At 38.7% G+C, this 16,853-nt stretch overlaps 1 protein-coding gene across 1 annotated transcript in view; it reads left to right on the top strand.

The window, feature by feature from the left end:
- Positions 1 to 6,613, top strand: part of brinp2 (bone morphogenetic protein/retinoic acid inducible neural-specific 2) — a 328,788-nt gene extending 322,175 nt beyond the window's left edge. Inside the window, exon 8 of the mRNA XM_039735489.1 lies at positions 3,419 to 6,613. Coding sequence (XP_039591423.1) covers positions 3,419 to 4,535 — 1,117 coding nt within the window. The 3' untranslated portion in view covers positions 4,536 to 6,613. The remainder of the gene's footprint in view (positions 1 to 3,418) is intronic.
- Positions 6,614 to 16,853: the final 10,240 nt, after the last annotated feature.

Here is a 16,853-nt window from a genome sequence, read left to right as displayed (position 1 = left end):
GTTAAAGGTAAGAGTGACTGACTGATTGAGAAACAGTTTGGGACAAAAACCATCAGCCACTGGTGCCCCAGGACTGAATTTGTGAAATTACTGCTTTAATGCATCATGACAATGATGTCACATGAGGTCACTTTGAAGGGTGTGGCTTAGAAACCAAGGCCCATATTCTAGCAACAACCACTCAAATGGCAGTGCCCGTGCATAACAAATAGTCATGGTAAAAGAAACACTTGACGATAATAATTATTAACATTTGTCCAGAAATAGTAACTTATACAAATACCCATACTGGGAGATTTCTTGATGACAGAAACATTGGAAAAGGTCAAATGACCCTTAAACCAAATTAAAACAAACCAGAAGAAAAAATATTTTTGTCTGAATTATAGCAGTCTTGATTTTTATGTTTTTGGTTTTTTTTTTTGTATTTTGTTTTTGTAATTATTTTTTCTTTCTTGTTTATTTTAGATTATGTTAAGAATTCCATCATTATTAATCTTATTCAGTCAGGTGTTTTTCTGTGATTTATTGGTGTTTTGTTAATTGTGTTAATTGCCTAATTGTGTTTGATGATAACTAATCCTTCAGAATAATGGCATTAGTTCCATTTGTGTAGGTTTCTTATTGCTTTTTTGAAATGTTTTGCAGTCTTTTGACAATTTTGTATTGGTAGCTTTTTGTTTTTGATACAGTGTTTTGTATTTTTGCCGTGTTGGCTTTTTGGATTCTGAATTTTGTCTTGCTCCATCCAGATATTTTTTAATAATATTCTTTTATTTTTGTTTTAATGAGTTTTTGAAATATTTGTATGTTTCATTTAAGTATATTTTTGAACCTTTTGCTTTTATTTTTATTGTTAAAATGAAAATATTATTAGCTTTTTTTATGGCTAGAGCTTTTAACATTTTTCTCTCTCCATGTGTGGCATTAGTCACAACATCACTGATAGAAGTGTAATAATTGAGAAAATTGCATTACAACCAATAAATTAATAAGGTAAAATGGGTCATAACTGGCTTTACACATAACGAAAAACAAAAAAAAATAATATTTCCATCAGGCATTCAGAAGCTTGTAGGCCACTGGCACTGAGAAGCAGGGAAATGATTTTGGGAAATAATGAATTTGAAACTTTTCTAATATAAATACGTTTCAGGAAAAGAAAGGGTATAAAGGTTTTGAAAACTTCTTTGGATAATGCCAGAGAGATAAAATATGTATTATCCAAATACACTTATAGGAGACATAAAAACATCTGAAAAACAGAAAAGTATAAAGTAAGCCATATGGAAATAGGCAACTCTAACCCTAACATAATGATCTTTTTCCAAGTCTACCAGGTGAGATGCCTGGCCTACTTGAGTGTATTCTGGGCGTCCCCAGGTGCTTCTGCATTCTTGAGCTTCAGTTTACTATAAGTTAATAGACATATTTGGTGGATCAACATTACCGTCTCTCCTGATATTCAGTAGGGCTATGACCGTTACATGTAGGAATCTGTTGTTACCCTCTATGCGTTTGGGAAAATTCTTCCGGCTTTCTGCCAGTCCCCAGTGATGTCTTTCTTGCTTCGGTGTCCACAGAGTAATTACTTCTGGAGCATTCTCTAAATGACTATCTTGTATTATCCCTTGGCCATGCCTCCTTTTTTTGCTTTGGTTTGTAGATGATGTCACCAGTGCCACCATGTGCTCTTTTCCACTTTATCAAAGGCCTTGCTGGGACCTTGTTATGATCATGAGGTATCATGGATCAGAAGTTAAAATAATGGACCAGGAGATAAAAATAGTGATTGGACCATCAAACAGGGCTTAATACTGGGAAATCAATCAGAAAAGTGATAAACTTACCCAGTAATGCAAAATTCAGAACTCATAGTTGATGGAAACAAAATGTTACAATAAAAGTTATAATACTGAAGATCAAATTAGAATCCTTCAGCTTTCACTATCACTAATGAAAAGACTTTTTGATGATGACAATTCATAGTTTGGACATGAAACACTGCCATTTTTAAACATGCTTGCCGTGTTGTTAAAATATCAATATAATAAACTTGTGCTTGGCAACAAGCATTGTTATCACAAATTACGTGGCTGTACCTAGGCTTAAAAAAAGTGAAAATAATGGCAGAAAAATATCACTGTTATATTGATAGTAAGAAAAATAAATCAAATAAGCATAAAAACATATAAATATAATTTGTTCTGTGTCATGCTGTTTTTCCCTGCCTGGCAAACCCTCTGCACCCTGAATATCCCATCACAATACATACACTTTGTTACACACTTTAACTGCTTTTGCCAATGAAAAATGGTAAAACATATTCCCACATGAGCTCAGGAATGTTTTCACATTTTAAACAGGCATCATAAAGCCAATTAAGGTTTGTTTTGCTCTGGTTAGATCCCCTGACCGATAACCTTCCTGAAAATAGGAACTGTCAAACGTCTTACTACAGTAAGCGACAAACACAAACAGAAATAAATGAATAAAATCATGGAGGATTGATTACAATGCTTCAAGTTGATCTTAGAATAGACTTTAAGACATTACTGAATATAACATAATAAGATTATTGAATTGCTTTTTTTTCTATTTGTTCCTGACCTATTACTGACTCTGTTACACCAGAAAGATGTGCTAGCAAAAATAAATAATATGGACAAAAAAGAAAACTAATTGAGAAGTTAAGCATGTTTAAACTGAGTCCTGCAGCTAGAGTGTGACAGATCACTCTGTCACATTTAGGTTCATTGGCAGGTCTGACATTTCCTAGTCTGAGTATGGAGAATTAGATGTGAGTGTGTCTTGTGCCTCAGTTTTGAGTTTGGTTTCTGCCATCCACCAAATAATTCAGGAATAGATTTCAGATACCCACAGTCCTAAAATTGGATTAAATAGATTCAATAAATGGTTGATGAGTCTGAACAATAATGAAATTTTATCTAATATCATACTGTATTATAAGTTGAGAAGGGCAGAGCTAATTCATTATACATCTTCTTTTGGACAACTGTCACAGTATTGTCATGCTGGAAGACTAACATTTCAGTGCATATTAAATAGCTTTGGGGAATTTCAAAACTGAACTTGATTATTTTGGAAAAATCAGATGGATAGAACTGGCGAGCTTTATAGGGTGGAATAGTGTGTTCCCACCAAAATTGTTTTAATGTCATAATGTGATGTAAGAAAGAAAAAGAGTAGATGTTATAAAACAGTGTTTCTCAACCACAGGTTGCTGTTACCTGCTCTTGAGTCAATAAAAAAAAAAAAACTGTTTCCATGCCAGATTGGTTAAGTGTTATTCAGCATATGAATTTTTATTCACCATTATGTGATATTGCCTAGTATTATTTTTATGAGGTAATAATTACAATATGTGTTTATTTCTTTATGTTCTTGTTTTTCCTAGGCCTGTACACTTTTGGCTGAATCAGGCCCAGTCCTACTTGTACTGCAGTGAGCACAGCACTTCAGGAATCTTCTCTGAGGAGGCCCACAGCTGTACATGTCCTTTTGATCAAGCTCTCTGCCAAGGGTTTGTGCCATGCATGGTGGCAGATGGAGTAGCGTGTTCCTCTTGTGCTCCAGAGAATCTCACACGTTGTGGTGCCTGCAATCCAGGATACCTGTTATTTCAGGGAGCCTGCAAGCCAAAAATTGCTGATTCTTTAGATCAGTATATCAGCTTTGATTCAGACATGGCTGATGGTGAAATGAGTTATCTTTTGCAACGCCTGGACAGCAAAATGGAAGTGCATGCCATTTACATCAGCAATGATGTCCGTCTCGGTAGCTGGTTTGATCCATCCTGGCGTAAACGTATGCTTCTTACGCTGAAGAGCAACAAAAACAAATCCAACTTGATCCATATGCTCCTAGGCATTTCCTTTCAGGTGTGTTTTACAAAAAACAGCACCTTGGAGCCAGTGCCTGCAATTTATGTGAACCCTTTTGGAGGAAGTCATTCAGAAAGTTGGTTCATGCCTGTCAACCAACCGGGCTTCCCAGACTGGGAAAGAACTAAACTGGATGCTTCACTCCAGTGCTCTAACTGGACTCTAATGTTAGGGACCAAATGGAAGTCATTCTTTGAAACTGTTCACATGTACCTAAGGAGCCGAATCAAATCAGATGACCCTAACAACAATGAAACCATTTTCTATGAGCCTTTAGATCTTGATGACCGATCTGCTAATCTGGGATACATGAAAATTAACAGTCTCAAAGTGTTTGGGTACAGTATGCATTTTGACCCAGAAGGAATCCGGGACCTGATCATGCAACTGGATTACCCATACACTCAGGGTTCTCAAGACTCAGCTCTTCTCATGTTGCTGGAGATGCGAGAACGAGTCAACAGGCTGTCGCCTTACGGCTCCCAACGCCTGGATCTCTTTTCCTGCTTACTACGTCACAGACTGAAACTCTCCACTAGTGAGGTGGTTAGAATACGAGACTCTCTCCAGGCCTTTAGCTCAAAGCTGCCAAATACACCCGACCAAGAACTGAACCAGCTATGTAGCTAGCTTTGGCCACTTTCTTTGTGGTCTGAAAAAAGAGAAGGACTCGTGTACTGTATATTAATGGCCTTGTGGTTTTGCAGTTTCTATGTGCAGTAACAATTTGCACAAAGTAGATAACTGAGTGTTGACAAGCCTTTTCATAAGACTTTATATAGGGAGAGAGTTTGAGTTCCTCATCATTGACACAGCTCTTGAATATCTGCAGAGCAGATGACAATTTGTTTTGATGTTGTCTATGAAGCACAGCTTTTTGGGCAACAAGCATTCATTGGAGTTGCTTTAAAGCATCGGGTTGGACATGCCATTTCAAACATATAAGGCAATATTTGCTCACTTCAAATGTTTGTGCAGTTGAGGACAAATATGATAAATAAAAATATTTCCTTGTATAATTTGTTTTTTTTTTTGGTAAAAAATGTGATTTTATTTTAGGTGGACTATGCAGTCATTTGGCCATATTGAAAAGCAACATTCAATCCTGTTGTAATTTTTGCCCAGCACTGCATCCTGTTAAACTGGCCTGTCAATACCATTCATGTCCATGCTGTCTAATTTCTGGTAGTGAGAATGTAATGATGGAGCATTTAGCAGTTGTCGTGGTTATCAAGGATAATGTCATCTTTGGTGTGACATCTGTTTGCCTTTATTGTTTTTTTTTTAAAGTTACGGAATTTTCTGCAGGTTATCTATAGCAATCGTTTTGGTCACTAAAATTTTGTAATATTAAACAATTTTATATCTGCTCATCTTATAAGTGACATATGATTAGGTTATTATGCAAAGTCTAACATGAAATTTTTGACCTTAAATGTGCTGCAAAGCTCCATTAGGTCAATTTGTCATAACTATATATAAAGTACATTTACACCATGCTATTATTATGAAGAAACTAGCACTATAGTATATACACTTGGAGGAATGCAAGAAGGAAGAAGGCTGTTTGTTTCTCTTAGTGGTTCAGCATACCCTCCAAATGAATAGAAGATGTCTCATGTTAGGTACACATTAATCACACAGGTTTTGTTTTCTGAAATAATACAACATGAAATAAAATTACATGCATCACCATTCACTGCCCTGCTGTATATAAACCTATGGGAAATGTTTGTTGCTATAGTGTGAACCATAGTGCTTTTGCAAATGAGAAACACAAATACAGAAAGGTTAAATTAAGGTGTGGGTGTCTTGGCAGAATTATTTTAATGTGTATACTGTAAAGAAATGGATTAATAACCTTAAACCACATAGTACAATACGCAACTATTAAACTTAATGTGCATTATCTGGGAAATCAGTGGTCTGGGTACAGTACAGATTTTTGCAGGTAGAGCATGTATTCCATTTAAATGGCTTCCTAATATCTAAACATCTCATATATTGCTGCAGTACTTTTAGCTCTGTTTCTTTGAAGCTCAGCAGTGTGCATTGGCTGTATTGTATTAATCCTGTTTCATGAGGAAGACATCCACCAAGGTAACCATGATGACTGCTTTTACAGCAGACACATAAAACAGCTTTTTGAACTAATTGAAATGAAAATTATGCTTGTAAAACTTTGCCTTATATTGTACATACTGTTACAAAAAATGTAAGAAAGAAAGATGATAATCAGAGATTTTGAAATATTATCCCTTGGTTTTTATACATGAAGTGTCATGTTTTATTTAGAAATTTTATCATCTATAAATAGCATCACTTACTGTTAAATAACTGAAAAGAATGCAAATTCCATATTTCTTCACCATTGCTTACATTTGACATCCTTGCAGCATTTTACATTGCATTTGTACAATGTAATGTTACTTTCATTGAACTAAAACAGTGTGCTCAATGCTATAAAATAATGAACATTCAAAGGTGATTAATATGAAAGATCTACAATGTTTCTTAGACAATTAAGTAATTAAAGACATTCTTGGATTATAAAATTTGTTTTTGAAATCCTGTCATTTGAATAGTAAAATTGGTGGGTCTTTGCACCAGAGTCTGCAAGTGCACTACAACACTTTGTTGACCTCTGGGGAATTTTTTCAATTATTGCCCATATTCAATAAATCGTTTTTGTTTTAAAGATCAACTAATTCATTAGTTCAATGTATTTTTATTATGCTTTCTTAATTTTGCAATCACAAACCTGGGTACATTTTCACATGCATTTTGGTAATCCAATATCTGGGGTTCAACAATGGCTGGCATTTAGGTGGGTACACATGCACACACGTAACCATATTAAGGTAAGTAAGGTGGAACCCTGGTTGCTTAAAAATTCGTGTTTATATCGTCAAGTAATCCTTTGCCGTTTTGTCAAAACGCTCCGCAGTCATAAAACTGCATGGAAGAGAGTTAAACATCATCATCAGCCCCGATGGATTTGAAAATAAGCATAGTGCCTGTGGTCATTTTCTTTTGCTTTATTAATATGTTTTGTCAAACCGATGCTTTTTTTTATAGGTTTCTGTTACCAAACTGCACACAGCACACACTTTTCTGCCTGGCTGACTGAGACCTGCAAGGACTTGGTACATATGTTTCTTGCCTCACACTCAGTTCTGATGGAATAATAATAAGGCAGGTATTTTTACTTCAAGAAGATCCATCTATCCATTATCCAACCAGCTATATCCTAACTACAGGGTCATGGGGGTCTGCTGGAGCCAATCCCAGCCAACGCAGGAAACAAACCTCGGGCAAGGCGCCAGCCCACCGCAGGGCACGCGCGCGTGCCCACACACACACAGATATACACACAAAGCATACCAAACACACTAGGGACAATTTAGAGTCGCCAGTGTACCTAACCTGCATGTCTTTGGACTGTGGGAGGAAACCGGAGCACCCGGAGGAAACCCACGTAGACACAGGGAGAACATGCAAACTCCACGCAGGGGGGACCCGGGAAGCGAACCCGGGACTCCTAATTGGACTATGTAACGTATGTTACTTTTAACAAGTTTCCCTACTGCTTTCAAGATTGTGTTGTGGAGTTTAGCACTGTACATTCAGCTCATCAACATAAATTTAGCCATTTCTGAAATATTGAGAAAGATTATTTCAGCCAGGAGAAGGAATAATGCAATCGCCTGAACATTTGCCTCTGGAAATGTATTTTGTAGGCAGTTCTACCCGTGCCTTCTGAAAGTGTGTGCAAAGCAAATACATCTGCAGGACATGCGCAGACTTCAAAATCCTCAACAATAACCCAGTTAAGGATTTACATGGCCACATAAATAGGTTATTTGCAGGGAACTCTACCTTTGTTAACCAGGTTTCTCAATGGCCAATAACCTGCTTTCTCTAGCCTGAATAAGGGATTACATGGCATTTTAGAAACCAGGTTTCTGTGAATAACTGGGTGATTGTGGTGCATGTAAATGTGCTAATTTTATTCTGGCACAGAGTTCCAGAATAGATCCTATTGCCCTTTACATGGCTCTTTTAGGTGGTCTGCTATTCTTAATAGGTCTGCTCACCATTGCTGCACTAGATGGAGTGCTATTTGCAACTTTGCAGGCTTCCACTCTTACTTCTGGTGACTCATCCCTGGCTGATACAACTTGTCAGCACCATTACATAGCCCTTCCTTCGAAGTGACTGTTCGCAGCAACCACTTCCATGTGCTGAAAGTGGCACACAACAATTCAAAATGGTAGAAAGGTCTTTGCGCAGTCGGTGACAAAAGCACATTGGCAGGAGTCTTGAGCACTTTCCTTTTAGGTAGTGCATTAGGGATGTTAAGTGCTGTGTTGTCATGTGGTACAGGGGGCGGGGCTATGTAACGATGTTGACGAATTGCATTATCCAAGGATAAGTCTCCAGAAGTACTGTACGAGCAGACATTCCATCAACATTGGCGGGGTGCCTATAAAAATGGCAAACCTGCAAAGTCACAGACGGCATTCTTTCTAGAGCAGCAATGGCAAGCTGTCTTTTGAAGGGTAGCAAGATACCTAAAAGAGCTACAGTATATAAAGAGCAAAAGGATCCCATTTAAGATACCAATGTAGCATCAGTGAACCAGAATGGATGTTTTGCTCTTTACATGGCTCTTTTAGTTGTCTCACCATCCTTAAAAGGACAGCTAGCCGATGCCGCACTAGATGGAATGCTTCTAATGACACTAACAATTTACATCAGCAAGGGATTAGTTACCAATAGTATAAGCTGGCATTCCATCACTAGTGGTAGGGGCACCTATAAAAGTGGCAAGCCTGTAATTTCTCAAACAGCATTCCAACTTGTACGAAAAAGGTAAATGGTCCTTTTTGGTATAGTGAGCCATTTCAAAGAGTCGTGTACAGGACAAAGACTCGGTGCAGGTGCTGCATTTTGTTTATGACTTTCAGGCTTGCCGTTTTTAAAGGCGCCACTGCTGCTGGTGACAAAATGCAAGCTCATACTTCTGATGCAGCTTGTCAGCACCGTTACAGTATCGAATAACAAGTGAAAGATTCTCACTTCTTTAATTTATAACTCCTATAAAAAACTAACAAGTGTTTTATGTATTCCATACACATAGTAAAGGAACTAATTAAAGAAAAGAGAACTGTTTTATGTATAAATGCTTTTCTTTTACTAGCTTATACATGAATTTTTCTCTCTGTTCTTTTTTTTGTGCAACAAAGGCTCCATTTGCCAACACATTCACCATTTAGATGATGAGAAAATATGATATTTAACTCTTTACTGTCTTCTGTAGAATATATATTCTCTTTAATAAAACCCTGTGTGCATCCTGGTGTCCGTGTGTGTGTCTTCTGGTGAAGTGCGCATGCGCGGGGCCACACAGCACGTGTTTAGTCTCTTCCTGTGCATTCCATATGTGTGCAGAGAGAGAGACACACACAGGTGCATGCGCGAGAGAGACACACACACGCACACACAGGCGCACGAGAGAGACACACACACACACAGGCGCGAGAGAGACAGACACACACACAGGCACGCACGTGCATTGTTGCAATTTTACTTTTCTTGGTTGTTTATTAAATTACAGATTTTTGCAAATGTTAATTTTTTTTCCTGTGCTTAACACTAGAATTACCAGAGCCTACGAAAAAACTCGTAAATCCGTCCCACCTTAAATCGTTTCTTAAAACCGTTCTCACCTCTCCGCCAGCGTCTTTTGTTCATCTAAATGTGCTGATAAAGGAAAAGCTGCAAGTAGCCAGCTATTCCATCCCCCCACCGACTTAGAACGTGCACAAACTTCTCCCAGCTCATGCCTTGATTGATTTTCTGGGAGTGAAGTGGAGTTTTAGAGTGGAAATAATAGATCGTTGTTTGGAACACACGCATTTCATGTCTGTTCCGTTTCTACAGTAATCTGTGTAAACACATTGTTAAAACAGAAACTATTTCTTTGATATTTGGACTTCAGGCTTCATACATTATATAGTTTATGCCTACATTTTGTCATTTACTACTAGAATATAAAAAACGTTTCTGTAATATAGCCAACATATTTGTAACGATTTTTTCCGCTACACTTTAATAAGTTTAATTGAAGATTGCAGGACAACCTTACCCTGCCTTTAACCCCTTCCTACAGCGCCGAAAGGTGATTTATAATAATAAAATGATATTAAAAAACCCACACGCTTTTTCACTCACCCAGTGAGGCGGGAGGGAGCCCACGGGCTCTCGCTTCGTCAAGTGTCTGAGCCACCTCGGCGACCCGCTCCGGGGACAGTGGCAGGTGGGGAGTTTGACTGGGGCGGTACACCTGTCACACCGTAACGCAGGTGTCCTAAGGCGAGCTCAGGGAGGCCAGAAACCTCCCGTGGAGCAGAAGGGCAAAAGCTCGCTTGATCTTGATTTTCAGTATGAGTACAGACCGTGAAAGCGGGGCCTCACGATCCTTCTGGCTTTTTGGGTTTCAAGCAGGAGGTGTCAGAAAAGTTACCACAGGGATAACTGGCTTGTGGTGGTGTAGCGACGCCGCTTTTTGATCCTTCGATGTCGGCTCTTCCTGTCATTGTGAAGCAGAATTCACCAAGCGTTGGATTGTTCACCCACTAATAGGTGAACTCTGTTTTGTTTACATTGATGATATTATTGTCTACTCCCCCACTTTAGAACAGCACCTGAGGGACTTGAACACTGTCTTCTAGAGGCTCCAGCAGGCACAGCTTACTCTAAATGTAAATAAATGTCACCTTGCTCAACCTCATCTCCATTTTTTGGGCCACATAGTGTCAGCAAAAGCAGTTGAAGTAGACCCAGAAAAGACCATTTCTATACAGAACTACCCTACGCCTGTGTACCTCAAGAATTTGCAACGGTTCCTAGGATTGGTAGGGTGGTACCATAAGTTCATTCCACACCTTGCTGACCTAGTGGCCCCCCTTAACCATCTAAAGAAAAAAGATGTGCCCTGGAAATGGACCACTGAATGCCAATAGGTGGTTGATCAACTAAAGGCGGCTCTTTAGTATTTGGCGGTGGTATGAGCAATGGAGAAATTTTTTGGAGGGAGTTGAGTTTGAGGTCTATACCAATCACAATGCCCTGACCTGGATATTCAATCAGCCCAAAACATGCACCCGGTTGACAAGATGGGTTCTACGTCTCCAGGGTTTCACCTTCAAGGTGTTTTACAGGAAAGGATGTGGCAACGTGGTTCCCAATGTGTTGTCACGGATTCCAGAATCTACGAGTATATGTCTTGCCATGACCCAAAGTCAATGGACGCATTTACCCCTGAGCTTACCAGACTTGGCTAAAGCACAACAGATGTGTCAGATGTGCCAGCAATTTCGGAAGGACTCTAGCAAACAAGGGTTGGGTCGCATTTATTTTGAGGAATTACAAGGTTTATTATATCGAGCAGTGCCCATGAGATTTGGGGGGAATAAACTACAACTTGTGGTCCCTCAAGAATATGCCCCTGTGTTCCTCCAATACTATCATAACAGCCCTTTTGGCGGACACCTGGGTAGATTGAAAACCCTGTTAAGAGTGTTGGAAATGGCATGGTGGCCTTCTTTGCGGAAGGACGTATGGGACCATGTGAAAAGATGTCAGACATGTCAGATGATAAAAACTCCACCTGGTAAACCACCTGGAGAGTTACAGTCAACCGTGGTGTCTGAACCTGGAGAGATGTTGGGAGTTGACCTGATGGGACCTTTACCTTCTACTTCCACCTGGAAGACAGTCTTGATGGTCGTTGTTGATTATTTTTTCAAAGTGGGTGGAGCTGTTTGCTCTAACAGATGCTAAAGCTCAGAAGGTCTGCAGCACCCTGAAATATTTACCCGCTGGGGTGTGCCAAAATATATTGTGTCTGATAGAGGTCCCCAGTTCACCAGTGAGTTAATGGAAAAACTGTGTATGGCATGGGGTGTAAAGTAGAAACTGGCTACGGCCTATCATCCTCAAACTAATTTGACAGAGAGAGTAAATCGGACATTAAAGACCATGTTGGCATCCTATGTAGTAGACCGCCATCAAGACTGGGACAAATGGATCCCGGAATTGCGATTTGCCATTAATACGGCGAGCCATGAGGCTACTGGTGCTACGTCTGCCTTGGTAGCCTTAGGACGACAGGTAAAGGGCCCACTTGATCGTTTAATAACAGCTCCCTTACCTGAAACTCCTCAATATACTACAGTTACCACTCTAGATCAATTTAGGAGGGACGTTTAGATGAGATTGGTTAGGGCGACAGCCAGACATGCCAGGTATTACAATGCCCGCTGTAGTAAAGTGCACTACTTGGTAGGTGATCTGGTCTGGGTTAGGGCTCACTATCTCTCTGATGCCAGTAAAAAATATTCCTCCAAGCTTGCGCCTAAGTGGACAGGACCAGCTTTGATCATAAAACAACTCTGGCCCAACAATTACCACATACAAAAGGGTAGAGAATCAGAAAAGAAAATAGAGAAAGTAAATGTGGTCAACCTCAAGCCCTACTTTGGACCCCCTCTGAGAGAGACTGGGGGTGGGGAATTATGTAGCATTTCCACAAAAAGAATATATTTTTCTTTTGTTCTTTTCTCTATGGAAAATCCCGTTGTCAAAAAAAAAAAAATATACGGAAGATGGGCAGGTTAAATAGAGAAGACCGTTTGGGAGGTACAGGGTTGTTACAGGGTTGTTCTTTACAATTTCCGGGGGTTGCCATGGAAACTGATGCACTATTTAAATAGAGGCAGGAAAAAAAAACAAAAAAAAAAGAAAAGACAGCCCAAGTTTTATGGCGAAGGAGGGAAAGGACATGACCATTCTAAGTCCAGGACGAAGATTTGTTTTCGGGGAGCACCACAAGTCAACTGCAGTCTGGGGTGGCCACCTCGAAGTTTCCGGATACACTGAGGATACCAGGAAAAGGATCGAATACAGTGTGAGTGTTAAATCTTTTTATTCTGGGATTGGCATGCCTGATGAACTAGACTATGGAGAAATAGTAAAAAGAGAAAAACACTAAATCAAAAGGACGGAGGGGAAAGCCTGGGAATTATAGTTTCATGCTTTGTGTTCATAGTGTATATTGGAAGTGGGGGTATTTTAAAAGTGTATTAATTATAGTTTTTTGTTTTTGCATTTTTTTTCCCGCCTCTATTTAAATAGAGCATCAGTTTCCATGGCAACCCCTGGAAATTGTAAAGAACAACCCCGTACCTCCCAAACGGTTTTCTCTATTTAACCCGCCTATCTTCGGTATTTTTTTTTTTTTTTGACAACGGGATTTTCCATAGAGAAAAGAAGAAAAGAAAAATATATACTTTATGTGGCAATGCTACATATTAATAAGAACAACAACAGCAACATTTATTTATATAGCACATTTTCATACAAAAAGTAGCTCAAAGTGCTTTACATAATGAAGAATAGAAAAATAAAAGACACAGTAAGAAAATAAAATAAGTCAACATTAATTAACATAGAATAAGAGTAAGGTCCAATGGCCAGGGTGGACAGAAAAAACAAAAAAAACTCCAGACGGCTGGAGAAAAAAATAAAATCTGTAGGGATTCCAGACCATTAGACAGCCCAGTCCCCTCAGCTTGCCAAAGACCAAATATTTATAAATATTTTAGGGATCTTTACATTTCTGCAAGTATAGTGGTTTTGAGGTGCAAAAAGAAAAAAAAATATTAGTCTACAAAAGGATTGGGATACCAGCCGGTCACCCCATTTATTAGTTGATGAAAATAAGAGGGAAGGAAAATGGCACATGTGCAAAAATGGCTTTAACCCTAAAATAAACACAGTCATTACTTGAGAGTACTCTGCCATCCTCAACGATAGGTTCCAGTCTGAGCCCTGACGTCCTATGGCTTCAGTGTTTATCTGTTGGTTGGTTGTCAGAAACAGAACTGGGTCACATGTCCTCCACTGGTCGAGCTTCAGACCTACAGGTAAAATGGGAGATGTGATCAGAGACAACGCCCTCTGTCTGCTTGGAGTGGTATTGTATGTCCCCTAAGCTCATATGCATGACACTGTATAAAAATGTACAAATTATTAAATGCTGATTGGTGCAATATGCTAACCATTACAGATACTTATGCAAGTAGTCCTAGTTTATTTAATATATATAATAAAAATACATTTAGTTTATATATCACCTTTCATATGCTCAGAAGATCATTGCTCTCACATTTTAATCAGTCTACAAAGTGAATTTAATAGGTGGACTCCATTGAGCACAATGTTAAATAAAGGATGTCTATTTCCTGACTGAGTACTTTGGTGATCCTAGCTTCTATTTAAGGGAATTTCTGCAACAATCTTTTCTTAATTAGAGCATTCATATAAATAAAATGTATCATTATTATTATTATTAAGAAGTTGACTTTCATCTAACATCTTTTTGTAAGCCATTTTGTGGATTCTATTGTCACAATGTGAGTCCTCGTTGCTAGAGGCATGTCATCTAGAGTCCCAACATAATGGGGTCAATTGGTAAAAAATTAAAAGGTCATCTCAATGGCCATATTGTATCTAGAAATAAAGTATAGCTACTTGACATACTTTTCGTTTTTGATTACTGATTGGAGAAGCAAGCTCTGCTTTTTGACTTTGACTTCTTTCTCTTCTGGTCTTTTTCTTTGCCCTTTCACTCCATTCTTTCTCCTGATCCTCACTTTAAATTTTTTGGATTGTCTGTCTTTGGGCAGTTATTACAGATTCATACTGAGTCAACAGCTAAGTTTAAAATTAGGCAAAAAAAAAATATTCTCTACTGCTATAGTCAGTTTGTTGTTACTGTGTCAAAAACATTTTCAGAATTATAGAAGAATGACTGGTTTTAACTCTGTTGTCAAGGCAGCATCAACTAATTAAAGTAATAAAGTGCCATTCCTAATCAATATGCAACATTTCATTGTAGAATTATTCTGCTAGTTCACATTGGCATAATTTTTCCACTTAACACTATACAGTTAGGTCCATAAATATTTGGACAGAGACAACTTTTTTCTAATTTTGGTTCTGTACATTACCACAATTAATTTTAAATGAACAACTCAGATGCAGTTGAAGTGCAGATTTTCAGCTTTAATTCAGTGGGGTGAACAAAACGATTGCATAAAAATGTGAGGCAACTAAAGCATTTTTTTAACACAATCCCTTCATTTCAGGGGCTCAAAAGTAATTGGACAATTGACTCAAAGGCTATTTCATGGGCAGGTGTGGGCAAGTCCGTCGTTATGTCATTATCAGTTAAGCAGATAAAAGGCCTGGAGTTGATTTGAGGTGTGGTGCTTGCATGTGGAAGATTTTGCTGTGAACAGACAACATGCGGTCAAAAGAGCTCTCCATGCAGGTGAAAGAAGCCATCCTTAATCTGCGAAAACAGAAAAAACCCATCTGAGAAATTGCTACAATATTACGAGTGGCAAAATCTACAGTTTGGTACATCCTGAGAAAGAAAACAAGCACTGGTGAGCAAAAAGACCTGGATGTCCACGGAAGACAACAGTGGTGGATGATCGCAGAATCATTTCCTTGGTGAAGAGAAAGCCCTTCACAACAACCAACCAAGTGAACAACACTCTCCAGGGGTAGGCATATCAATATCCAAGTCTACCATAAAGAGAAGACTGCATGAAAGTAAATACAGAGGGTGCACTGCAAGGTGCAAGCCACTCATAAGCCTCAAGAATAGAAAGGCTAGATTGGACTTTGCTAAAGAACATCTAAAAAAGCCAGCACAGTTCTGGAAAAACATTCTTTGGACAGATGAAACCAAGATCAACCTTTACCAGAATGATGGCAAGAAAAAAGTATGGAGAAGGCGTTGAACAGCTCATTATCCAAAGCATACAACATCATCTGTAAAACACGGTGGAGGCAGTGTGAATGCTTGGGCGTGCATGGCTGCCAGTGCCACTGGGACATTAGTGTTTATTGATGATGTGACACAGGACAGAAGCAGCCGAATGAATTCTGAGGTGTTCAGAGACATACTGTCTGCTCAAATCCAGCTAAATGCAGTCAAATTGATTGGGTGGCGTTTCATGATACAGATGGACAATGACCCAAAACATGCAACCAAGGATTTTATTAAAGCAAAGAAGTGGAAAATTCTTGAATGGCCAAGTCAGTCACCTGATCTTAACCCAACTGAGCATGCTTTTCACTTGTTGAAGACTAAACCTCTGACAGAAAGGCCCACAAACAAACAGCAACTGAAAGCCACTGCAGTAAAAGGCCTGGCAGAGCATTAAAAAGGAGGAAACCCAGCATCTGGTGATGTCCATGAGTTCAAGACTTCAGGCTGTCATTGCCAGCAAAGAGTTTTCAACCAAGTATTAGAAATGAACATTTTATTTCCAGTTATTTAATTTGTCCAATTACTTTTGAGCCCCTGAAATAAAGGGATTGTGTTAAAAAAATACTTTAGTTCTCTCACATTTTTTATGCAATCTTTTTGCTCAACCCACTGAATTAAAGCTGAAAGTCTGCATTTCAACTACATCTGAGTTGTTTCATTTAAAATTCATTGTGGTCATGTACAGAACCAAAATTAGAAAAAAGTTGTCTCTGTCCAAATATTTATGGACCTAACTGTATGATCTTATTAGGTCTGTAGCACATTTATATAAAAATAACATTTAGTAGGTAGGTTTGTGTTGATAAACCACACAGTAACCATGATATATAATGTTCGGTCTCTGTCTGTTTATTCATTGGAGAGCATCAGTGTCAACACACTAAGTTGGGCAAACCAGGCCACTGCCTGCATCTTCCAGTACATTGAATTTCCAGGCTCTCACACCTCACTCGAGAGACAAAATGTCATGCAGCAGGTTTTAGGTCATCTCTCAGTGGCTGTACTTTGTCTGGCTTCATTTTTATTATTCAGCAATC

The sequence above is a fragment of the Polypterus senegalus genome, chromosome 14, assembly GCF_016835505.1.
Source record: "Polypterus senegalus isolate Bchr_013 chromosome 14, ASM1683550v1, whole genome shotgun sequence".
NCBI lineage: Eukaryota > Metazoa > Chordata > Cladistia > Polypteriformes > Polypteridae > Polypterus > Polypterus senegalus.
This window is presented reverse-complemented; position numbering and strand designations above follow the sequence as displayed.